At 37.6% G+C, this 26,829-nt stretch overlaps 1 protein-coding gene across 14 annotated transcripts in view; it reads left to right on the top strand.

Annotated features, from left to right (window-relative positions):
- Positions 1-26,829, top strand: part of MAGI2 (membrane associated guanylate kinase, WW and PDZ domain containing 2) — a 739,872-nt gene that overhangs the window by 210,321 nt on the left and 502,722 nt on the right. For all 14 annotated transcript variants that reach the window (XM_057422529.1, XM_057422525.1, XM_057422520.1 and 11 more), the window contains exon 2: positions 14,331-14,447. In XM_057422529.1, the coding sequence (XP_057278512.1) occupies positions 14,331-14,447 (117 nt within the window). The remainder of the gene's footprint in view (positions 1-14,330; positions 14,448-26,829) is intronic.

Genomic DNA, 26,829 nt, shown 5'->3' with positions numbered 1-26,829 from the left:
GTATTTCATTTATGATGTTCTTTAATTGTAAGCAAAAGCATTTCTTTTCCCTCAATATTAGAGCCTGAAAGTGTCTAGACTGGTTGTCTTGTATAATACTGATATAGACACATACTGATCTTCCTTTTTTATAAGGTGTTTTCTTACCTATGACATCTATTGCATGAAACAGGTACAAGGACATAAATGGTGTTAGATTCATGCACATGTATTCAGACCTGTCCAGTACTTGCACATGATTGCTTGTTTGGGACATCGAGAGCTTTGGACCTTCAGAGATCGCTTCCTTTGAGGCAGACTCAGTGTGACTGGCAGGGCTGGTGCTCACTCCATGCACTCACCACTGTATGGCAGACTTGACCTATCGTGCTAGAAATGAAACAGATACTGAGAGCATCAAAAAAGACAGGAGAGGGAGGAAAGGCAAGATGAGAGTATAAGGGGGGGAGAAAAAAGGTAGGAGGAAAGGCTAGAAGGAAACTGGAATTCAAGGTGAAAGGAAAGTCATTGAGACAGAGAGAAAGGATAAAGAGCAAAATGAAGAAAAAGAAAGCAGTTCTAGACAGGGTCTCTTTATACATTTCTTGCCCTTAAGCAGTGAACTGGGTTTTTGTGAAGTGAAGTCTCAGAGATTTAAATTACCCAGGCTGGCTTACCAAGCTAATTAATACTAAAAAATACAAATTTTTTATGGAGGATTCTTCATCTATTAATGTCCAACATGTTTCAGGCCAAAGCATAGCTAACTCCGTATCAGAAGTGCTAATAGATGAAAGGTCAATAGGCAGGGCGTGCTGTCTATTATTGATCACCAAGCCACATCGTTATTTTCAGATATCCATGCAGTTTGCAAGAACCTCAAATAGAGTAAGTCCGAGGCAGTCTTTCAGTTCTGTCATCTAAAATAACTTAAGATTTTTGGAGGTCACTTGGAAGACTTGAAGGAGTCTTCAGAAAGCAGCCTCAACATTCAAATCAAATGCTTGGCAGATTTTAGTCTGAGGGTACTCCTGAAACAAATAAGCTCCTTCCTGAAGTGCAGTGAATTATATGGTTTATTTATTGCATGACATATAAATAGAAAAGTCATTTTTTCTTCCTGTGTTACAGTCTTCTGCCTGTCCTTCTAAAGCAACAGGGAGACTTGAAGAACACCTAAATATAGACCTCTGAGTGCATCTTGGTTTTCTTTGCTATGACACCTTATACCACAAAATCTGAATGCAGACCCACTCTGACGTAAGCATTATTTGAGTTTAGTGCAGGACGAGTAAACAATCCAGTGCACACTAGCATTGTTCTGCATATGAGGCCCAAGTCCAGCAATACATGTCCCACAAGGCCTCATGGTGGTATTTCACAATGGATATAAGTAAATTAAAGCCAACTGCTGAAGTTCATCAATTTCCTTTCAGTCTTTATGTGTGTAGAAGAAATCCATGAGATGAATAGGTTTTCTTTACCATAGCTGCAGAAGGATCCAAAAGTCTGCCCCTTTATTGTTTTAATTTCCTTTTTTATTGCAGTCTTACAGAAACGGAATTTTTTTACTAGCTTCCTGATTTAAAACCATAAATCTCTCCATTATCTCTGCATGCTAGTTTAATACTGTCAAGCAGTAAACACAATAAAAATTGACTGCTAGCACTGCTTATATTGTGTAAAGCTTACTTATAGTATATCGAGTTTGTAGCACTTTAAGAAGGAAACGCCATTGGGAGAGTACAGATCTAATATTTTATGAGGTGTGCATCAAAACTGCAACAGAGAAAGGCGAGTAAGATTACAGACTCATTCTGCTTGACAATATTCCTATCTAAGGCACTTTTAATGGCTTTGTACCATACACACACTGATACTGACCTTACCATGCACAGATAAAGCTGGAAATGTGTAGCTACTAATCCACACCTCAGTGGCTTGCCAAAGTCTTTCTTGTCCCATGATTTTAACCCACTAGTTTTCTCTTTTAATTAAGTAACAACTGTGAAAATGTAATAAATTCTGTATGAAACAGCTAAGTGTAATTCTGAACTGCAGGCTGTATTGATTTCAGTCCAGATCATAGCCATGGGGACAACATGCTGGAAGGGATAACAAAGTGAACATAGAACTCTGTCATCTCGTTTTTGTCCCCTGTTGTGACACCTTCCTGCTTCTGGGGCTGCAGAGTGAGCAATTTTAGTCCAGCTGTAATCCTGTGTTTTGTTCTGTGCATCAGCCAAGTGGGGTATTGCAGAAGTGCAGCAGCAGTCTCTTCCCCAGAGGCTAAGGGCATCACGTCTCTGCAGGCGAAGTGCATGATCTTGCTGCAGTACCCACCATCTGCCTGCCTAGAGTTCCCGGGAACAGGAGCAGTTTATTTCCTTGTTGAAGCATATTATGTAAGCATGCTTCTTTTGCAGGATGTAATTTTGCACAATGCACAATGTCTCTTTCGGTCATTTACATTTTCCAGCAGTGCTAATTAAATCAACACAAGGGGATTCGCCTAACCAACTGAGGCTTTCCCGGAATATAACAGCTTCTTCATGCACTGAGCAGCTGGTTCAGTGCTCCAAGACCAAGTGCTGTCTTTCAGGCTAAAGTACCACACTGCACAAAAGGTACCTTTGACTGCCTGAAGACATTGCTTTATCAGGCAGGCTTAGCAACATACAGTAGTTTGGAAGTGCGTATTGAGTGACATGACACAGATGTTAGGTTTTTGATATAAAAAAATCAAACCAATTTTCATAGCTTTTTGAGGACAAGCTGATTTGAAACTACCTTGTCTTCGCATGCTGGGGATCTGAGATAGAGAGATGTGAGTTCATACAGTTTGTGTCTCTGCCTAGAGGGTATTGTCACTGCATGGAAAACACTGTCAGCAGTAAGTACATGGAAATAATTTGCTTGGTCATCTACAAATCTGTTGTATTTGGTGTTTAGTTATTTGTTTGCTTGAATTTTATCCTGCTAGCTTCTCTTTTTATGTGTGGAGAGGCTGTAGGAATTGCACCCTGAGTGAGAGTGAATCAGAGGCAGAATTAGAGAGGATGTCTGCCCCATCACATTGCAGCAGCCAGAGCACCCAGGCCCTGATGGGCACATTAGTTCTTCCTTTGACTTGGCAAAAAGCTTGACAGAGACAGATTGTTAAGGATAATGGTTCAGAGTCTAAAATTTCTGCTCCCCATAGCTGAGTTATTTTATGATAAATATTGCTGAATTTAATTAATGCATAAGTAGAGAAAAATGTCAAAATTATTCTGGAGATGCTCTGCAGCAAACCCTGGTGCTGCACAGGGATACTGAGACCTCAACTCCTTCTTTTTTTTTTTTCATGTTGAAGTATGACTCAGTCTTTTACCCAGATTTACACTGCTTTGATTGTACTTTTACTGTACACCTTCAAAGCTTGCCTAGTGTTATGAATGGTGCCAGAAGATGCTTTGAGTGGGTTTTATATTATGGTAACAGGTACTATCTGTCATGCTGTTGTGCTACAATAGCTAATAAGTTTGTCAATAAAAGATGCTTCACTGACAACTTAGGATGTTTTTCAGCGCTACATTGAATCCAGCAAAACCCTTCACTTATTTGTAGCTTCACTGTTCTCTCCCAAACTAAAATTTATTCTCTATGTCAGTCTTTTAATTCTTAGTATTAATTAGTAATTATTCTTGTAAGATTATTAATCACTGTATAGACTGCACGAACAAAGAATGATGATATTTTAGATGACTTCAAGAAAGAAAATAGGATTACTTATGCCTTGTTACACTGTCATTTTAAACAGTAATTGCTCATTTTGTTACAGATTTTTCTAGCTATATCTGGCTATTTAAAAGTTCAGTTTTACTGTGAAATTGTTCACTACTTCCAATGTTTTCCATACATTTTATCAGAATTTTCTTTTCCTGGTAGTCAACTATATAATATTTAACTTTCTTGGTTTCCTTAAAGAGAATGTCCCTCCCCAGGCAGAGAAAGAAAACTTTGATTAAGCGCCCTAATTTCCAAGCCAGTGCAAAAGGAAAACCTGAATTATATATAACCTTAGAAATATGTCTGCTGGACTTTCAGTGCGATTAACAGTGCAATCTTCTTGTAAAGCTCTGAAATTTTATGTCCACTGCTGGTCCAGTTACTTCTTGATTGATTTCTTTTAAGCATAACAATGACCTGTTCCATTAGTATTGCAGCTTCTGTTCCAAACACTCCACAGGCTTCATCTCCTCCTTTCTTCACTGAAATGCAGGTTTCTTAGCATGCAGCATGTATCGCACTTAGGCAGTATCCTACAAGGACCTCAAAATGCTGAGGCATTTGCCTGCATCTGGCTTAGAGAGAAGAGCATCACTTGCTCAGTTTCCACCATGACTTTCACTTTGATTTCATGTGCAGAGAAATTCTCTGCTCAGTTACTAACTGCGTACAGCCCAGGTTAACTAGTGTGATAGCTGCAGGATGACATCACTATGGACTTCAAGCTGAAAGCAACATCACAAAGAAATGAAACAGAGAGGACTATGTCACGTAATTGTCTTGAGTAGTATGTTGTGTATAAAGCTGGAGGACACCTTCTCAACCTCTGTCTTACTTGCATGTTTTGTGTTGTCTTAATTTCCCATTACTGAAAAATAACTGTAAACCACCTCCTCTTCCTTTGGCTGGTATGAATGCCATGACACTTGATTCAGGAAAAAAAGTTTTTTTGGGTGAAGGATGTGCATTTGATAACATGTATGTAATTCAATCTCAGAGATTAGCAATAATGTTATGAACTCTGCTTTCAAAGTTTATCTATTGCAAGTTTGTAATTGATAACTTTCACGAGTAAAAAGTCTGCAAAATGGTGTTCTGCCTTTTATACAACAAACTATTAGAAACCAGAAGATAATGTATTATGGTAATGCTTTTTCACAGTACATTATGGGTTCAGAGTGAGATGTTGCAGACTTTAAAAAACTGGGCTCCCATGATTCAGATACCAACCTAAATCGTATTTTGTAACTATTATTAGAACTTATACAGTGGTAGTCTCTGTGAGCTTGCTTTCCTCATAAATTGTGTATTACTGTTTTTTTTTTTTTTTCCCAGCTTAATCTTTCTCTTTTTACAAAATGTCAGCACATAATTCACAGCCCATTAATATGGCAATATTATTTCCAGAAGGAAGGAAAATAAGTATCTCAAGCAATTAAAATTGTGCAGCTAAGATTTAAGTAAAATACCTTTCAAATAATTCAAGTCTGTAAAAACTATGCCACTATTCCGATTTAGTCTTTCATACTTTATTCAAATACGTGTCAAACCTCAGATTTCCATCACAGTTGTCTTTCACAAAGAAGATAAAGCTAAAACAATATTAGAGAAAAAGGACATTTATGTCCCTAGTAGATAAGCAGTCAATATTGCAGTATTCATAGAAAAAGAGAATTAAACAGAATAGTAACTTTTCCATTAAAGGTGAGGGGCAATTGCTGTCTACTTTTAAAAGGAGTTGGTTTTACCTATTGCAAAGCAAGCACAGTATTTGTCCACGGTAGGGCAATTTTGAACATATTATTGTAAGTTCTATTTTTGCTTTAAAAGTAAAACTTGTAACAGATTCTTCTTGAAAACTGACAACCTATCTAGGTAGCTATCAGCACAGAGTTTTAGGAACAGGCAGCCCAAAGGAGAGTGCAAGAGAGGACTGTAGAGGCTCCGGATGTGGAGAGCAGAGGTGACTTTGGGTACAAGTAAGATGTGTGTGGTTGGCTCCTGAGGAACTCTGTCTGAACATCCCCTTCTTGCAGTTGTTCTATGCATTACATTTGCTGAGCACCAGATGACCCCAAGAGAGGTTGCAGAGTTTCAGTGTTAGATGACTCACACTTCCAGCACAGAGAACTAAACTGATGCAGTGAGGCATAATTTGTACGCCGCCAGAATGAATGAGCCCCACGTTAGCTCCATTGTTGGTGAGATTAATGTTGTATTTGAGCTTTTCAGAGAAGTCTATTTGTAGGTGTGTTTTTTTTTCTAATGAGCACGTCAGTAAGCAGCAAGCACAGAAGCATGGCTTAGTTTTTTGTTTGGTTTGTTGGTTTTTTTCAAGTATATGTACACAAAAAGCGTTTTGGTATATTTTAAATATGAAATTATTTTTTTAATAATTATTAAGTATTAAATATATTATTAATTAAAAATACTAAATTGACCAATAAAATTCATATTTATGACCTTCCCCCTCCCTCCTTTTTGTTGTCTGTTGGACATTTGTGGCTGATGTGGATTTTCCTGGAATTCAAAAGAGCTTCCTTGCAATATATCTAGCCCAAATAGTAATATAAACGTTTTTTTCTGAAGCTGAAAACAGTGTTATTCTGTCCAAATGTTTTTAGTATGCTACAGTCAATCTCTATTTAAACTTAGTCTGTAAGTTTTCATCTTTATATACCCTCAATTTTCAAAGAGGTTTTGTCTGTAGAAAAATGCCAGTAAGATGCTATGCTTCTCTTTTCCAACTGTTCTCATAGAAGTCATTTGGGACCTTTCTATCATTTTCTTTGGGAGCTGTGTCTGGGAGTTACGTCGCATAACAAACATTGGCCTTACCAAGTTTCTAGCTCTGTTGTGGTACCCTTTGACCAAAGAAAAGGAGATTTCTGTGAGTAGGAGCATCTGAATGCCAGGTAGTATTTGAAGTAAAACTTCTGTAAATATGTTCAAATTTCAAGAGAAAAATTCTATCCTTGCAGCTGTTGCTGGGCTCTGTGCAACTTGCACAGGCTGGCTGTGATTTTTGACATTCTTACGTTGTAAGTAAATCTACAGTCCCTTACAATTTAGTTTTTGTCAAAAACATTCGTAAAGGTAGTTATTTCCCTTGTAGATAAGTCTTGCAGGACCTTCACAGACTTTTAAATATCTCAGTAGCAGTCATGAATGTTTGTGTGTAAGTTATCAGTCAGATCAGTTATATACTGGAGGCACCTACAAAAAGCTATTTCATAATTAGCTTTAGTGAAATCCAAAACCAGAGATTTGAAAAGACAGTTCATTTCCAGTCAGGCTTTGTAAAGAAACAGCAGCAGTATTCAAACCTTATTTTTACTATGTTTATACACGTATCAACTACAACACAGAATAAAACACAAGTATTCTGAAAGAGACCAAACTGTCCTCTCTGTTACCTGAAGTACAGTTTGACTTTTTTTTTAACCAACCAGTTAAATCATGATGTTTCCCAGAATTTCCAGCCAAGAACTCTGCTGGGTGGTCAGTTAGGTGAAGAGAACAAAACAAAGTACCTCTAAATAGTAAAGCTACAAAATGGGTTTAGTAGTTAAATGGCAGGTATTTGAGGATAATTTGGGAGTGCCTGTCTCAAAGTCAATGTTGCATGCTACCAGCAGGCTCTGGAAGGTGCTTTAACTGGCTTCACTGTGTAAGACTGTTTCTGTAGCCATGAGGACTGGAAGTCTACTATTACAATAAGAGCTGAAGTTCAGTAATCTGAGATAAGGTACAAAATGCAGATGTGTTTTGCTCAGCTGACTCTCCTGCTGACACAGTGTCACTGTATCCTTAGAAACCACATTTTTGTTTCCAGTACAGTGCACACTTAACAGAGGTTTAAGGTTAGCCACAAAATTAGGAAAATAAATCCAGGACATGATATGCTGTCACAGTATTCCACGGATCTGCATACCCCTAGCGTTGCTGGTCTCATCCTGTTGCTGCTGCACAGTGTCCTGTTGATATAGTCCTTACCCATGCTGCCCCAGTAGAATGTACCACGAGGGCAGGTGTAACAGTGCTGAACTGAGTCCAGGTTGTCACTAGGCAGTGAGGATTTATCCATTTCCATTGATTCCTCTGTTTCCTCCATTGATCAAAGTGTGCAAATCTCACCTTGTCTCCTGGTCTGAGGATTGACCAGGATCAATATATAAAAGATCAGTAAGCAAAAAAGTTAGTAGTATAATCCGCACACAAAGAGAAAAGGAAAGACTACAAAATAACAGGCTGTAAAACACAAAGTCATTTTCCTGTCAATAAACTAAGTCTTCAATTGTTTTTCATCACATATGGCACATGTAAGAACTCCAAGATGTACATTTTCCTAAATCATTTACTCTGGAAATTTGTTTAGATCTCCAGTAAAAGATCCTGAAATAGAATTTACTGGAGTAGTCCCAAGTATGACAGAAACTAATTTCCTTCCTGAGGAGACTAATTTTCTTGCATAATTCCTTCTCAGTTCTCTATCACACTTGATCTTACCACATGTTCCATGGTGCTAATAGCTCAGCCCTGATGGTTTGAGACTTTGCAGATAAGTCTGATGGCAGACTTGGCTGAAGGCAGTGGTATAAGGCAGGCAGAAGTTCAAAGAAGATGCACAGAATTTAATCAAGGCATAGAAAGGCTTTAAAAACAAAATGTGTAATCTTCAGCCGATGCCTGGAATGTAATAACATGCTTTTTATAATGTGCTGACATTTTGTTGTACTGTTTTCAGACTACTCTTACAGTGTTACATATTTTACATGTAAGCCTGAAGGAACTTCAAGGGTTGAATATGCCCAATATACAGTGATTAGTGAAATGCCATCATTATATTCCTCTGAGCACTAGATAGCTTTGTTGAGAATAATTTCCCTTAAGTAATAGCTTAGCTGGAGGCTGTATTCCAATAATGAATCCTTGTAAAATCCAACTGAGAGTTTTGATATTACTGAGAGAATTTTCATATTCTCTCTTAAAGGTTGCTTTTCTGGTTACTCTACCCAGTTAAACTGTTAAAGCAAATCATCTCATACTGGTTCAGAACTGTTAAATGCATGACATCTTTAGACATCTTTGTTAATCAAGCAAAAAGGTAAGAAATACTTCATTTGTTTATAAAGTATTTTATACTACAAATATTAGGAATTCATGTGAGTAAAGGTAATAATCAAATCCTCTTTAATTAATGCTTTCTTAAGGATAGCTTTTTGAAGTTTATCACAATAAAATATCAGTGGACTTGTGGGGGGAAAAGAAGTTTGGTGTTCTTGTCCTGAGAGAACCATCTGAAGAAAGTTTGAGAGAAGAGAGGATGTGGTGGTGAAAATTTCTTACACTTAAAATCTTCTCAATTACTTTAGGGAGCTCACTGTGAAAATTGCATGTTGGCAGGAGTGTTTTGGAGCCCTCATTGACACAGGCTGTCTTGTAGCTGCTCAATGCTTGTGTTGCTGATTTCTGTGCATATACCAGCCTAGAGCTGTGTGGGTCTGAAGAGCAGGACTGGAGGAAGGGAATTACAGATCACCTCAGGTTAGGTTGTATGTGCCAGAAAGAAAAAATAATAGAGATTTTTACTGGTAAGTGAGCATGGTATCACTGAACTGATGGGGAGGACTGGGAGGGGTTGCATATAATAATTTCAGGTATTCTGACTCTTACTGGACCATTAAAAAATAGTCAGAAATTACCAGTTAAACCAGGTACACACCTTTTTTTTTTTATGATGGCTATGATTTTCTTGATATATCCTGGAGAGACTTGAAAAGAAATAATTACCTCAGCCACTTTCATAGGCAAAAGACTTTTTTATCTCATCATTACAGAAAAGAACTAATAAGTTAGATAATTCCTGATATCTGGTTTAAAGAATTCAGGCTGTCATTTTAGCTACTGATTGAGTTAGATCGTCTGTGATGATATTAGTCCAGCATGCACCAAACTGCATGTCTTCTCCTGAAGAGGTGCAGAAGAAACTTGAGCTGTTGTCAAATATCCATGGAGACATATCATAGTATTAATATAAAGCTCCACGTAGCACCTGAGTAGATATTTAGGATGAGACTCTCCAGTAGAATGGTCCTACTGAAGCTGATGGAAGCCTGGTCGGCCAAGGTATTTGACTTAGGAAATATATGTCTTACATTTACAGTGGGAGCTTGTTGAAAACAAGAAGAGGCACAGATTGATGCAAGTAGGGCAGTAGAAGAGGGGAGGTAGTTTACACTAAATGTGTATGAGCTTGTCTGCTTTCACAGGGTACAGATCCTAAGATACTTCCTTTATTTTCCTCAAACACAGGTCATATACAGATGCAAATTTAGATGCAAGAGTCTTGCTTGCTCATAGATATTTTTAATGAGGAATTTTTATGGAAACCAGGGAAACCAAAATATTTTTGAATTTTAATCCCAGAAGTAAAATATTGAAGGCAAATTATTTTTGGCTGAGATGGAATTGATTATGCTGTTAAAAAAACCAAATAATTTACCCCACCAGGTTTTGGGAAGTCAGTTCACTGGAAGGTCATGATACAAGATGAGAAAATACTAATGGGTGAATATTCAGAAATGTTTGTTGAGAAGTTACAAAAATTGTGGTTAATGGTAAGAAATAAATTATTTAGAATTAACATTGCAGGAACAGCAAAAGGGATGCTCATGTTTACAACTGGTCCTTCACTGAAAAATAGAACACAAGAGTGGACTCCAGCTGCAGCATTAGTGGGTTACCAAATAGGAAGCCACAAAATAACAGTTACAATATTTAGGGCCACAGAAAATTGTAAACCCTCATCCCTGTCATTTTCTCAGAAATGGCAATTACCTTCTTCAGTTTTGAATCTTTTAATGAGCAACAAGAGATTCAGTGCCCTTTTGTGTGTGTGGCCTTTATTGTATTTCTTTTCTGATTGGAATTTTCAACTAGATTTTATAAAGGGAAGGAAACTTGATAGAAATTCATTAAAACACTGTAAAAAGATATATTTAGCTCATTGAATTCATAAACATAACATGTAAACATAGCATTTTTTAGTTCAACCAAGTGTGTCTAATTTTATAATCTCTGGAATCAAATTCAGTCATGGTTATGAGTTTGCCATTGTGATTGGTAGCTGTACCTAAACCAGACATACATTATGCAAGAGATCATTACTGAAGTATTTAATTCACGTCCTATATTTCCTGGCTAGCAAAGCAGTGGGATTCATTGGAGTGAAATGAAACTGAAACAGAATATAGGCCTCAAGCCAGGGAAAAGAGGAAAAAAACATCCCAGCATGGCTGCAGGCCAGTGCATGCTCTATCACACAGTTGTCAGCCTCCTCCCTTGGCAGTGGCCGAAGAACATCTTCAGTTATGGTCTCTGGGTTGGGTTTCTAAAGCTTGCGCTATATAATATCTCTGACACACAACAGCTCTTCCTTTCGCTGTCATGCACGGTGAGCAGGATGTAGCCTTCGTGAGCTCCTTCTCTCTGAACTGCTCCTCATGAGCCACTGTGCAGCTGCAGTGAGGCTGGTGGTGCTTTGAGGCAGGCACTGGCAGTCCTTGAGCATCATTCCAAGCTTCTCCGCTGTGTGTTGGCTGGGAATAATAGAAAGCTGGAGGGTTAGGTTCATGTAAGGAATTTTTCAGCATCTCAGTGGTTTTCAGCATACTGTGAAAAGAGAAAATAAAGGAAAGTCGAAATTTACAGAAACCAGGTTAGTTGCTTGTCTTACTGGGTTGGATGGGACCACTAATGGAATATTGTTACTGCCTGTAAGAGCAGATTTTCTCTATTGCTTCTTTTTTATGAACTTACAATGATACTAAGTTTCTTCTTTCCCTCCAATGTAAACAAAATGATCACATTTTTTGTCTCTTTATTTTAGCCCTTTGGATGACATAGTCCTATTATCATTACTGATGTTATTCATGATTTATGTGGTCTGCAACACAAGATCTAATTCACTGCTACTAAATCAAGGCTGCCTCACATACTTGCGAATCACTATAGTTTCTTGCAAAAAGTCTTACAGCCCCGTACAAGCACACTCAAGATGTTCTGCTTGCATTAAAAGGGTCAGGCTGCTCAAAAGCTCAAGTATTAAAAATACCTGAACAGCACATCTGGAGTCAGTTATGCTTTTGACAAGCAGGAGGTAAAACAAGAAACCTTTCAGAGGAGAAAAGCAGAAGGATGACAGTTGAAAGATGAATTAAAAACATTGTACCTGGTCTTGAGAACTCTTGAGCTTTTTTATTTTTTACACTTTCCAAATATAAAATCCATTATTATACCGGGATTCAAAAACAAAGGCAACATGTGCCCAAAGAATTGAAAAACATCACATGGGTCAGAAAACAGAATGACTTTTGAAGAAGAAAATCTGTCTATTATGCATGTGCTGCCTGCAGTTCATCTGACTGCTCTTTAAAATAGACTTTAGCTAGTGCTACATTATATACTCAGATATTAATAAAAAAAAACGTGTTTACCATGTCCTTGGAAGCTGGGATTTTTTTTTCCTCTGCACCATATACAGGTGTTATTTCTGTTACAAACTTCTGCTTTTGAATCTGTAACAGATACAAGGCTGTAGGTATCTTCTGTTGTAATATGCAGTCTTTATACTCCAGCTTGGAATACGCAATTTGACAAAAATATCAGGTGATCGGTTGATGAAGTGTTTAGGAGATTTTGGTGCATTTGTTAGCAAATGGTGAAGTAAACAGCTGTGTTTGAAGCAAAAGGGTATAAATAAAAAATGCACTTTGAGGGTCAGAAATCTGTGTAGGTTCCTAAACTTACTTATGTCATAAGTTGACTGATTCAGGTTTATGTCAGTGGGCAGGCTACAGCTGTTGTTCTTGATCTGGCATTTTCTCAGGCTGCCGGAAAGCATCTGCATCACTGGGCATGTTTTGTATATTAGAGCAAGAAGAGCAAAAGCTGCAGGACCTTTACTCTCTGCAGCCAATCAGAAAGGACAGCTGATTCTGATCAGGAGCCAAGCATCTCTCTGCAGCCTCCTGTATGTAAAAAATTAGCTGGAGTAGGCATGGTCTGGTCTGCAAACAGAGACCCTTGCTAGAGACAGTGTTAGTCATACTATAGTATGGGATCAGCTGGGATCCTGGAAGAACAGAGATCTGTATGGAGGTCCTCAGCCTGAAGGAACTGGGCACACAGGTATTTCTTTGTGTCTGTTATGAGTTGGGATTTTTTTCTTTTCCCTTTTATTATGAAAGTCTGCTTGTTTTTTGCCTTTGGCTAAAGATGAGAGAAATTATTTAGAAGCTTTTTATAAGCCTGGAATGAAAGTTTTTAAAGTTATTGACAAACAGCAACAATAATAAGATTATGGACTTGTAAATGGAAGATAAATAGGAATAGCTGTAAGGAGAAATATATTTTAATTTATACTCATTTGTGCTCTTCAGTGACTTTCAAATAATTATGTAGGAATGTTATTTGTCCCTTTTTACAGGAAAATCTTTATATATAAGTCAATAAGACTTTTAACAGAGGGTTCAATAGCAAATGCCATTTGAAAAAATGTTTTAAGGTTGAATGCATGAAGCAACAAGTTAGGGATCTATGTCCTTGCAGTTTTTCATCTCAGGAATACCTGTCATCACTCAGTGCAGTAATGATTTTATATATTTTTCTTATGTCAGAATTTCAGAGAAGGAATAAATGGAGTTATTTATAGACTCTTTTCCTATAATTATAAATGTGATCTATACTCAAGGTTAAAAGAAATGTAGAGGGTCTATGTCGGGAAATGTTAATTAATCGTGTTGGGTTAGATTTATAAGTATGCCTTTAATAGTGGAACATGATACACCAGTGGCTAAACCATACTTCAATTTGATTTGACCTAAAGTTATAATACCATTTTTTTCCTAAAGTTACAGTAAAAGTGGCAAAACCAGGGTTTCTTTTTTCCATGTTTGCAGTGTTATGCTGAGATGCTGTATTACAAGTAGCTGTTTTCAGCGGTGGAAGTAAAATATGTTCCCTTGTTTGCTGTAGTATCTTTTTTCAGATGTGAGTGCTTTGAAATAAATAACAAAACATTGTATCGTTTTTATATGACCATTAAGTATAGCTGTAGTTTCTTCTGGTTACACTTGGACTGAAAACACCAGGCATTACAGAGATGTTTTACACCAATATTTTTTTGGCTTAATAGGCAGGTGGGAAACTGGTACAAGGTCATAAGGAACATAATAGCTAATAATGTATCATTTAGATATGAATGTAGGTAGGTATAGAATAACAATGTGGTCCAGTTTTGTGCATAAAAATGACACCTTTTTCTATAATCCTATATGTATTTTCTGAACTGTACAGAGTTATCCAGTTGACTTTAACTGTTTTTAACCTTTACAAGTATCAACTCTAAATAATACTATACCAACTGTATGCCTTAACCAAACCTCTTTGTGCTTCTGTCATCCATTGAGACAGAAACATGAAGGAAAATGAGCCACTGAGACTTTACAAGTGATGCATTGCTTCCGTCAAAGCAATGCATTTTTAAATCATGCTTTCATTTGTCTTTTCCTTGACAGGAGGCATTGTTGATAAGGACCTTCGTCACTACCTCAATTTGCGGTTCCAGAAAGGTTCGGTAGACCATGAGCTCCAGCAGATTATAAGAGACAATCTCTACCTCCGCACAGTGCCATGTGAGTAAGGTGGAGATGAACAAATCTTTCTTCTTAGTGGCAACAGACTGTCTGAATTAATGCTGCTGAGGCCATCCATAAGGCATGAAGGAATAGACTGTAGATGAAGCAGTCTACCTGTAAATAGAGTTCTGGCTTGGTTCATGTCTTCCACGTTACTGCTGAGAAACTGAGCTGTGTAATGCTGAATTAATTTCTGAAAGCACATAGTGTTTTCAGTGTTGTGGCTCTCGTAAACTGTGGCTCTAGAATTATAATCTTTTTCTCCTGCAGTTTTAGAAAGCGCAAAGTCAAAAGACCTGGGCTGGTTAAATTGATGGCCAGCAGAGAGAGCTTGATTTGCTTGTATTTCACCATATTATACGTTTCATAATAGTACTGTGGGGTTTAGAATGCAATAGGGCAACAGAGGAAATGCAAACTAGGAAAACTGGTTGTTTAGGTGCAGCAGGCATGGCAATGAAAGTTCATATTCTCTTCCATATGTGTTCTTTTGTGGTTGCATAAGTCAATAGTTTGTAATTTAAAATATTCTGAAATCTCTAGAATAATTTTTGCAGTTATTGACATTATTCATCTGTGCCTGCAGTGGGCATGAAATTAAGCAAAGTAACCTAAGCCATGCCCTCCTCTCAGGGCCATGCCTTTCAGAACAGATTTACTTGTCTGATGGACAATATAGCACTTAAAATAGAATGAAGTTCTGTTATTCTTCCCTCATAAAAATTATTGCTTAGTAGACAAAAAATGGGCCTTCTGGTTTTGGCAAAAAAAGGATGCATCGCAGAACTTGCAGATTTGACACTGGAATGACAGAGGAAGGTACACTGAGTAAGTAACTTTGCTATTTGTATGGTAATGAGTGGATGCTCTTTGAAAGCTATGTTATTTTGAATGCTAATGTATGTTTTTTCTTTCATTACATTAAAGAATGGGGACTCGAAAAGCTCCACCAAAAAAAGATGCACATTTCCCTTTTCCTCTTTCCCTTTGCTTGAAGATAAATAGAGTTTTAATTTCAGGAGTTCCATTTGTCCCTGATTAGAAAGGAAGGTGGAGAAAAACATTAAAAACAATACCTGTATGCAGAAAGTCAAAACCATTACATTCATGTGAGATTTATGATGAATTAGGTTTGTCTGAAGGTACTGAGAAACATCACAGCTGAAGTGCAAATGCAAGTACAAATATGTTTCAAGATTAAGTACCACTTCTTAGGATGTTTGGGAGGATCTTTAGTACATAAAGATTAGAAACTATATTTAGTCTATAGATTATTATAGTCCCAGCCCCTGCTTGTTAATGATGGAGATCAGATTAAAAAGGAAAACACAGCAATACTGCAACTACTGCATGTGTGTAACAGATACTGTCTGACGGCACTATGGGCATGATGAGTAGTTTTGATGTTTGTTTTGGCTTTAATCAAGGCAATAATAAAGGGTTGTTATTTCTCAAGTGAAATGCAGTACTCAGAAGCAAAAAGTACTCCTTCAAAAAGTAGCAGTACAACCACAAAGACCTCAATTTGAAACCTATAAACACTTAATACTGCCTTTCCTTTCTGCTGTGACTTCTCCATCTTCTCTGTCATTTTACGTGGTTAGATTCATAGGTCATTATCATATTACATAATGAGCATCTTTAACTAAGAACCCTTGCTCATTGCAGGGGGATGGACTAGATGGCCTTTGAAGGTCCCTTCCAAACCAAACTATTCTATGATTCTGTGATTTTCAAAAATAATAGTGTTGCAAATGACAGCTGCCAAATTGCTAGGTAAGCAGACCTGATTTTGAATAGAGTGGAAGACTTTTCAATAGAGGTGGTAAAAAAGAATAAAACAAAGTAGTGCACAAGTGGCACATTTTCTTTGAAATTTTCTTGAACATTCTATGAAAGTAGCCCTTCTGAAACGTGGGTGCTTTAAAATAAAGAAATGAACAAATGAAGAGAGGGGAGTTATGTGGTTAGCTAAAGAAGTTTCCATAATCAGGTAAATAAAAAGGACATCATCGTATAGATTGCAACCCAGATTTCCCCTAAATCATAATGTCAGTCTTTTTTAATTCAATTTTATTCTATCTTCAGCATTCATGTTTAGGAGGAAAAAAGTTTTCACCAATTTTCTTTTTTTATATAATTTAACTGAGTTTTGAATCCTGAATTTACTTGAAGCTCTGTACATAGGCTAAATGTAATGGTTAAGTGTCCAAACACTGTATTTTAGAACTGGTAGGGAGATTACTGCTATGCAGCACTAATATTTAACTGACAATACCATTGCCTCCAAGTTCACTTAATGAATACAGACTAAATATATACTTACTACAAATCTTGCGCTGGATGCCAGCAAAGCAAAAGCAGCACTCAATTTGGTCAAATTCTTGTGCAGAAGAATAAAGAGAAAAAGCCAACTAGAGGCAGCATAGCCTTTAATTCCAATGACAAGGTTGTAACACAAAGAGGAAAAGAAATCTGAACAATAAGTGGCAACGTTTTCCCTTTAAAAATGCACCTACAATCTTTCCTCAGTTATAGAGGTATAATTGTCAGTGAATCCAGGAGAACCTTTATAAGAAAGTCCTTGACCCTGAGTTTTTACTGTTCTTTCCTCTCTGTTCAGACTGACAGCACTGGCCCTAGTAGTGCAGGGGCTACGATCACTGGTTTCTCAGCCTTCCAGGTCAAACTAAGACATCTTTCACTTATATTAAATGAGTGACTATACTCTCTGAAAATAGGAAGCAGAGAACTAAGTCCATACCTGTTTTAAATCAGGATAAGCCAAATGCAGCTAGAACAGATAAGTCAGTACTTACTGTAAAAGAATTTGAATTGTACAATATACAGGACATCCCTGTGTGCACCTAAGGGTGGATGGGCCAGAATCTCATGATATGAGGGTAATGGATCAATTCTACCCTCAGAAACTGTGGCCTCAGTGGATGTGGTGAATTGGTTTGGTTTGTGATCCTTACACTTCTCTATTTTTACTAATGCAGTGCCACTCTCTACCAAATCATAAATGACCGTGTAACCCTCAGAGTCAAATGCTGCCTTCCATAAGTGGTTGCAGTTTTCAGTGCCATGTGAAATTGATTTTCCCTGCATTGTCAACAGGAATTACACGCATATATCCCAGGGCAGAATGTGCGATTGTGTTTGCAGTAGTTGAGATGCAGTCGTTAACTAGCTGTGTCCCCAGAGCTGTGTGACAGCAGTAATGAAAGTGATACATAAACAAGAAAAAGAAGAAAAAGTTCTGTTAATTTGAAGCAGAGTTAGAACAGCAATAAAGCTGTCACCAGACAAGGTCAAGAAACTGAAACTTTTTTAAGGATACAGTATTGCAAATGATATAAAAGAAAATGCACATTCTGGAGAAGGAAGACTGGGCAGTGGTCTTCTATCAGGACACAGCTCTGGCTTTAATGCAAGCAGGAGGACTGGACTTCAGGTGTTGGGAAACCAAAAGTAATAAAGGTGACAAATACTCTGAGCATCTTGGAGGAAACAAACAATGACAAAAGACAGTTCTGGGGGGAAGAATGGTTCGTAATTTTCCAAGTTCAGAAGACACAGTTTTTTCTTGTGCATTTTCTTCCCCTTTGTCTATTCTGTGGCATTTTAGCATAGTTTTCATACCCTAAATTTATTCCTGAAGTTATTTAGGAGCAGTAAACCATTGAAGTTGTCCTAGAACACAGAAGAATAGCCGTGGTACGGAGCAGTAGTTGTTAAACACAGGTAAGCGTTATCTGACCCTCCCTGTCCAAGTCCAGGGATCTGGAGAAAGGCCATGAAACACACGTAGGACTCTGAATGTTCTAGGCAGACAACAACTTTATCATGCTGCGCCCTGTGCTTGGTAGTGCTGGCGGCAAACTGCAGTTGCCATGTGGGCAAGCAGCTTTCCAGTCTTCACTAAAGTGAGGAGAGAGAGCTCTAACTCTGTGTCATCACAGGAATAAAGCTTTGAGGAGTGTATGCAACAAGAAAGCGGTTTTGGTAGTGACAGTCATTGTCAGACCTGTCTCCTTTGATATATTCTACCAGGCAACTTCAAGTTCCATTTCTTTAAGAGCTGGCAAAACAGCAGCTGTGTTTGAAAATAGTCTGTATGTTTCCTTCCCAGACAGGGAATATGAAATGATAGTGGAAGATACAGTGATTAAACAGCACTGTAAAATGTCAAACAATGACAAGCTGATTCATAAAAGTAAATCGTCATCTATTAATTTGAAGAGATTCTCATTGCTGTCTTCTGGGATATAACCCCACATTGACAGTAGCTTCAGTGAATTACTCTATGCCACTCACTGATTTACAACAGTGGAGGATGCAGCCCAGAAATGTATCCTCTACAGTAATAATGTGAAATTATAATTAAAAAAAAAACAAAACAAACAAACCCCAAACCAGCAAAGTAAAAAAAGAATAATGGGAATGAGAAAGTTTCGTTTCTACTCTTTGCATTTAGAAAAAGAAAATTATGATGAAAGACTGGAGAGGACTCTGTGTCTCAGGCTTACTGCACTGGATAATGCAGTATTGCTATTAAGTCTTGGAGGAAGGAGGGTTTATTTAAGATATTTGTGAGCAACATAGGAAAAAGGGTCAGTTTGTGATAGCCACATGCATATGTAAGTGACCAGGAGCAAGAAATGCAGTTGTGATGTGCAGCAGTTTCCCACATACGAAACAATGATAATGATTCCTCCTTTTGCTATGTTTGCTTATTGACATTATGATTACTCTGTGTTAGGTTATAGTTTACACGCTGAACTCTAAATATGAAACCTATGAACACTTAATAATATCCTTCATTTCTGCTGTAACTTAATTTTTTTAATGCATCTTCTATGAATGATTAGATTCTTGGGTCATTTTGAATGACTTTAAACAAAAGCCACATTTTCAAATGTGGTTTTATTCTATTTTAGTATAATTTGGTCAATGTATAAATAAATTTAACCTACATGCTGCATTATTGTCTGTGTACTGTTGAGATGTTCTAGACTACAAGGTGCTTCTGTTTATTGTCTAGTCCTTTTCCAGAAGAGAAAGCTTATGCAATGCTTTTGTTTTGTTTGGTTTTTTTTTGGCTGGACTTGATTTTATTTGTCATATATGGCAAAGCTAGTGTCAGTGGCTTATATATTTTGAGACAGTGAAGTCAACAAAATATGTTTCTACTTGAAGTAGGAAATGATGCAAGATGGTGAGGGCACTCAGGCACGGGAATTCAGTCCACACTTTCAGCCCTGGAGAAGTTGCCATCTGCAAAACAAACATGATCTTTCCCTCTGGCAGAGAAGTATATTACATTAGGAAGCCATTGTCATTCAGAGTCTTCTTCATGGGTACTAATTAGAAGTAATAAGGTGTATGTATATTGTAGTTTGATTAGGCTTTCCACCGGTAATAGGGGTTGGAGCTAATAGGGGTTAGCATAGTTTCCATTATTTCTAATGCCTTTTTATATTAGTCACTATGAGAAGAGAGTGATAATAATGAGTAAATACTGAAGGAAATCCCAGTTACATAGCCAGATTTTCATCTATGGTTTCTGGCTTTCAAGCTGAAGAAAGAGTTACAGAAGTCAGGTGGGTGATAACCCAACTCAGAAGCTCTGTGTGTGTAGTTGAGCTGCTGTGAATAAGAATGTGAAATATATTTGACCAATCTATATTTGGACGAATACAAGGCCTTTCAGATTTTGTTTGTGAAATACTTTGTTCCTCTTCTAAGAAGTACATAGCCAAGAGCATTGAATGCTCTGGGAGGGAAGTGTGTGAAACAGACTTGCCCATGGTTTCATATGATTTTCTTGTAAGTTTGTTCATTGTCAAAAATATCTTTCAAAAGTGGAAATTCAGTGCACAACTTTGTTCTTAAACAAATTAGAAGGTCCAGATATTGTCAAACTGGCAGATCTTTTAACTGACATTGTATGGAACTATTGTTAGGATAAAATAACCTCTGCTTAATACACCATACTGGCAAGAAATGTCCACATCACTGAAAATAACAGTAGCTAACTTTAATGACTACTCTGTTCTTTCAGATAGCATTAGTTATTGCTTACAGTTGACTTCGGCTCAGAATAGAGCGATGCAGAGCTCTAAGGAAAAGTGTATCTACTAGAGCACGCTTCTGAGGTGGATTTCAAGCAGAATCATTGGCAAGCACATTCAGCCTTTTTTGTATTTCAGGCAAAATCATGTAACTACATGAAATGAGGGCCCCACTGTGCTATGTGCAGCACAGCCATGTGTGCTAGAAGATGAGGAGGAGGTCACTGCTTCAAATAACTGATAGCCTCAAAAGGCAAAGAACTGTTAACAAATGAATCTACAGTAGAGATTGTGTCTGAGTTGATTTGCGTGAGGTGGACTGGTGGTTAAACTGCTGCCTGTAGACCTTGCTTTCTTTTCCACTGCTACATTTAATATTCCTGATTAGCTCCTGGAAATGCTCAGGATACACTGACCTTTTTCTCTGAAGTTGCTGGGAATACCTGATTAAAAGAGATTGGCTTATGCATCTTTGTATTGACTTTTCCATGTGATTTTATGGGGTTTTTGTCTGTTTCATAGCAGGGTGGTAAATATTACATTCAGCACTGTGCTGCCTCTCAGTCAGTGGGTACAAAGCATTGCTTGGGCTTGGAGCATGTTTTAGGCTGCAGGCATTTTGTTGCCATCAGTGGGAAGTAGCAGATGAAAAGAAAACCAAGCAAAACACAGTTTTATTTATCAAAGTGAATTGTGATTTTATCTTAATTAAGATCTAGGGTAAATAAATGCCCAAACTGTGTCTACAAATAGCAACGCGGATAGAAAATACTGTACTATTTGTTAGTCATGGGAGAGAAAACACATAATTCCTGTCACATTTCTCAGAAATTTCTCAGCTCTACATATTGAGGATATCAGCACTCAGCTATTCAGTGACTAATACATCTTTTGGAAATACTTATCTTAAAATAACAGGTATCCAAAGAAAATTAGTACTGTTCAAGATGAAGGGGGGATGGAATGTGTCTGATGCGATATAATTGCAGCATGGAGTAAGAATTGATGTAACAAAATAAAGGGCAGTCATTGTGTACCACATATGATATTACAGCTTTAATGTCCCATAAAACTTCATATGAAGACATTAGGATATTGCCATTGGCTGTTCAGTTACAAAAGAGATCCTTGCAACCAAATCAACATCTGTAAGAAGCTGAGACTGTTAATTCTGCTCCCTGTTTCCATTCTTCCCATTCCTACATTCCTACCTTTCTGTTTCCTTAAACACCACACTTTTCTCTGCCGTTTTCAAAATCAGATAATCCAAAGTCAGTAATTTATTTTTTTCCTACTGCAGTGCCAATATAAATTGTTTGTATAATGGGTAATCCAATGCACTGCCACCTGGAGAGCTGATATAATACCACTAAAGTCTCTAGAAGTTTCTGTAGTGAATAAAAAGCAGGAAGAAGTTCTGAAATTGCAAACCCCACCATTTTTAAGCAGTTTTCCTCAAAAGGATATCACATATCTTACTGAAGTGATGTTAAATGGCATGTGATTTAAAGACTGAAATCTCTAGCACATAACTTGGGTTGCAAATCATATCTGTCTGTGATTATTTACATGTGATATAATATATGCATAATACCATATGAGAAGTTTAGTTACAGTATTTGTGCTAATTGCCCCAGGAATCAATCCATGTTTCTTTAAACCTCGAGGAGGCTCTCTGGTGTTGCAAAATGAGTTCTCTAGTTCACAATACCAAAAGGTTAAAGGATACGGGCAGTTTTAAATGAATTTTGATGATGGCACTAATCTTATTTGTTACTTGGGAACTAGCAGGAAAATAGAGGGGCAATAGCATCAATCTGATAAAGTGCCTTGTCTCTGCAGAAGAACAGCAAATAATAGAAGAGGCCACAAATAACTTGTTGTACAAGTCATAGCTCTTGACTTGCCTAAAGCAGCTTGAAGTTTGGGTAGAGTCTGTATCTCCTTACAACAGTAGACTTTTCCAGCCTGAAGGTCTTAGATGTATTATTGACATGTTTCCTCAAACAATAAAACTATCTTTGAAATTTGAATTATGAATGTGATTAACAAAAGTTGCAGCATTATTGAATATAAGCATTCCTGTGATTTCTAAACCTTTATTTATTAAATGATCTTTCTGAATTGCCTTCTTGGTATTACAAGATTTAAAAAAAATAATTAAAATAAAGAGAGAAAGAATGAAGATTAGAGAGATTCTTTTTAACATATGAAGAGTGAATAAGCTTTGGTTACACCAGTAGGGATGAGATTAAGTTACAGAAAACTGTTACGAGGTAAACTGTTTTCTGCAAGTGCTTTTCCTTTTGTTTCCTTTTATCCTTAAGGTACCACTATCCTGGTTTTGTCCTGTGACAGTTTGTCGCAACTTTGTATTTTTCCTGTATCTCCAGGTTTTGATTTTACCTAGTGCACTTTTCTTTTTTTTATGTATTACTGTTATTAACATATCAACCTCTTGATTAGCTATCAATCTAATATGGATTATTCAAATTGTTCTGTCACATTTATTTCAATGATTCTGAATAGGGAAATGTTCTTACTGTGGAGGTGGCAGAAATATAGTTTGGCTTAAAAAATAATTATAATAATGTGGAGGTTCCAGATTGTATTTCAGGTGAAAGCAGCAATCTGGATTTAAACGCAGTACAGTCTTATAATTTCAGCTTTAAGATTCTTGTCCTTGAATTATAAGCAATTGGCATGGACATATATAAAAGGGTCTAGAAAACAGTATGATTTTCACTTAAGAGATTAGATATTTTTAGTATTAAATTTCATAATAATGAATTGCATGTGTGTTGTGGTTTAAACCCTAGCCAGACAGCTTGTTCACTCACTCCCAGTGAGCGGTGCCGGGCTGAGAGCAATCGAGGGCCGCCCCAACCCCCGGGGCTTTCCCCTTCCCCGCTCCCGGAGGAACGGGGAGGAGGATCGAAAGAGTGCAACTCCCATGGGTTGAGACAAGAACAGTCCAGCAACCAATGTACAACACAAATCACCACCGCTACTATCAACTACAACAATGATAAGGGAAAATAACAAGGGAAGAGAATACGATACCACCGGCCAAGAAACAAGTCCCACCCGGAAGCCCGTGTCCTTCCGGGTAACTCCCAGTTACCCCCCACCCCAGGCATGACGTGCTGTGGTATGGAATACCTCCCTGGCTAGCCTGGGTCAGGCGCCCCATCTCTGCTTCCTCACAGCTTCCCCTCCTCCCTGGCAGAGCATGAGCCTCACAGAGTCCTTGGTCAGGGTAAACATCACTTAGCAACAACCGAAAACATCGGTATCACCAGCACTGTTCCCAGGCTGGAAGTCAAAACACAGCACTGCATCAGCTACCACGAAGGAGAAACATGACTGCTACTGCTGAACCCAGGACAATGTGCTGTAATTTTATCAGTGTACTTCCTTTGTGTTTTGTTGAAAATAATCAGTAATACATGTGATATGTGACTAAGAAATTTCTATATTGTTCAGAAAAGTAGTGGATTATATTGCATGTGGGAAAGAATAAAATTCATTCTAGGCTGCCGATATTGCAGTCTCTATCTGCATTCTAGCGGCCTTTAGCTAATGACAAAATGCACACCACCACTCATTCCAAGTCAGCTGTATTTACTGATTCCCATTTTTGGTTTTGATTGACTGATAAGCTTTCCTTTTTAACTCATACAGGTACTGATGTGAGTTCTTCAGCTTACATTGGTACCGACTTGACTGAATACTTGACCTGTCGTTCCATCTTGGAGAACCACAGAAGCATCATTGCTTTTTCAAGCTTTAAATCAAAAACACCCTACACCTTCTAGCAAAACTAGAATATTTTGGGTTTTCTTCTCTCTGAAGAAGTAGTGGAGCACTTCCTGTAAAGTTTGATCACAGCTGTGTCAGGAACTAGGCAGTAGAGCTCTGTTCCGCTGGTATTCCTGGTATGAGTAGCACCATCTGTGAAAAATAATCATCTCTGTTCCTTTACAGAAGTTTTGCATTGTCTTCCACCAAAATGTTGAGTGACTCTGAGCAATCTGGTGGGTTGGTGTCTTAACTCCAAGCCTTCAGCAGCTGGGCAGGGAAAGGAAGCTTATGACTTGAAGCTGTAGTTTACCCAGGTTGGAGAAAGTGGCTTACACCAAGGCTAGTGCTTAGGTGGTAGAACTTTTTAAGTCTAGTCCATACAATAAGCAAATCTCTTCCCTAAATATACCTCAAAGTTTATGTCCTGTAGATAATCTAGTACAGCTGCTTTCTCAAGGATAGGATAAAAATCAGGCAGGTTTCATATTTCTCTCTTTCTCTGTGAAGAGATGATGAAATATACAGCTGAGCAGCAAGTCATCCTATTCAGGATTTTGTTCAAGGAACATGTGAAATAATGTAGAGCTCATCATCCATTACCAAAGTCTATGAGTCAGTTTTGTAGAATGAGGTTACCTATAATATATTTATTACCTAATCTTTAGTTACCTTCGTGTACCTCAAAAATAATAATTTTCCTACAGTGCTTCAAAACTTGATCATCAGTTACTTTTATCTGCAATGCAAATCCATCTTCACTTGTACCAAGATTTAGGCACCGATTCACTACTGTTTAAGTACACACTTAAAATTGTCCTGACTCAGAAACTGAGTAATCTGAGTTTTTAAAGCTGTTAGAGAACAGTTGTCATTCTGGGTTTGTACTTTCCAATACAGTGTCCTGAAAGAGAGCTATGATTTTGTTAAGAAAATCTTCCCTTCTATCATCTTCATAAAAAGAGAGCATTTAATTACTCCTTTCCTGTCATTATCCTCAGTTTGCATCTCCCAACTCTGATATGTCTGGTAGGCTTTTGTAGCGATTTTACTTTTCAGACTCTTCTGAGTAAGATGCAGGATTATTTCTGATCTCAATAGAGCTCTTCATTCTGAGCTGGAGAAAAAAGGTGGAAGAAAGGCCAGGATATCTGCGAGATTTATTAGTGACCATGCTTCTACCAGCTTATTTTTTTCCAGAAGAATATTTGAAGTCCATGAGTTGCTGTTTTTCTAAGAGACTTTATTTTGCCTTCTAAATTGAGGAAAATATCCAAGCACTATGCTTTGAAGAGTCTATTTTTGCTAAGTAGTTCATATTTCATTGAAATTCTTTAAAAAGTTCTGAAAAAGGAGAAAAGTCTAAAAAGAGAAAGCTTCTGCAAGATGCAACTATACTGTCTTTGTCCCTCTTTTATAAAATGTGGAAGACTTCAACAACAATAATAAACGTAAGAAAATGTTTGTTCTTGTATAATCCTCATAAATGAGAATTCTGAATAAAGATCGAAGTTTTGTGGTTGTTCTTGTTTTTAGAAAAGTTTGCAGATGTAAGTTCTCTCTTATACAAAACAAAGAACCTTAAAAAGAAGATGAGTGTAAAGGAAAATGGAGGAGATAAAGTAGAATGGTTTATTATGAAAACAAAAGTCTTTGCTTCTTTGCCTGATGTGTTTTGCCCATCAGACAGTGGAGTGGCCTAAAATGCAGACATACCACACGGGAAACTAAAGTGCAGTTTTGCCCTTTAGCTCAGTACAGACCTAGAAAGTGATGTCATTTTTCAATAAGGTTTTCATGCAGTGAGCAGCGTGCACATGCACCAGCACTTCCATAATGCTGTGCCAATGATCTATCTCTTTTTGGTAACTTTAGGTCAAGTGAACCTAATGAACAGCTTCAAAATTTAAAGATTGAAACTCTAGAAATAAAGTTGCAATGTATTGTACTAAAGGAACAACCCTTAGAGAGGTGCCTTTCAAGGTCATGAGTAAAAATACATTAAACATTTATGTACCATGTATATCACTTTCATTTTTAAAAAGTAAAACTCCCTTTATAAATCCCTTACAGCTCATTAGTTACTCCAACCTTTTAATAGTAGTTTTTAGTGGGTTTGGAAACATGAAGGGGTTGTCCATGTTTAAATGAATCATGGTTAGAGATCAGATCATGCTCTCATAGGAAGGCAGGAGTCTTCCTGACTTTGGCAAGAGTTTCCTGAAGCTCACAGCATTACTGTCATCATTAAAGACATGTTAGGGCATGGGCTGCAGTGTAAAGTACAGTAACTGTCTTTTACTCTGCTTTGGAAATGCCTGTGCTCGCAAACAGTTACCAAAGACTAGGCAAAACTGAATTTTAAGAGGATAATCTTGGTTTTGGAGAGACAGCTCTGAGCAAATATCGCACCTCTTATCCTCCCACCAAGTGTCTTCAGTGGTCTCCTAGGCCTCTGGGTACAAGACACAGGATTAGACCACGTGGCAATTGTCTGTGAA

This window comes from Pezoporus wallicus, unplaced genomic scaffold (genome assembly GCF_028554395.1).
Source record: "Pezoporus wallicus isolate ANWC-B61680 ecotype Strahan unplaced genomic scaffold, APGP_CSIRO_Pwel_v1 contig_3058, whole genome shotgun sequence".
Taxonomy (NCBI): Eukaryota; Metazoa; Chordata; class Aves; order Psittaciformes; family Psittacidae; genus Pezoporus; species Pezoporus wallicus.
Note: the sequence above shows the minus strand (reverse complement) of the source record. Positions and strands in the feature narration are given on the sequence as shown.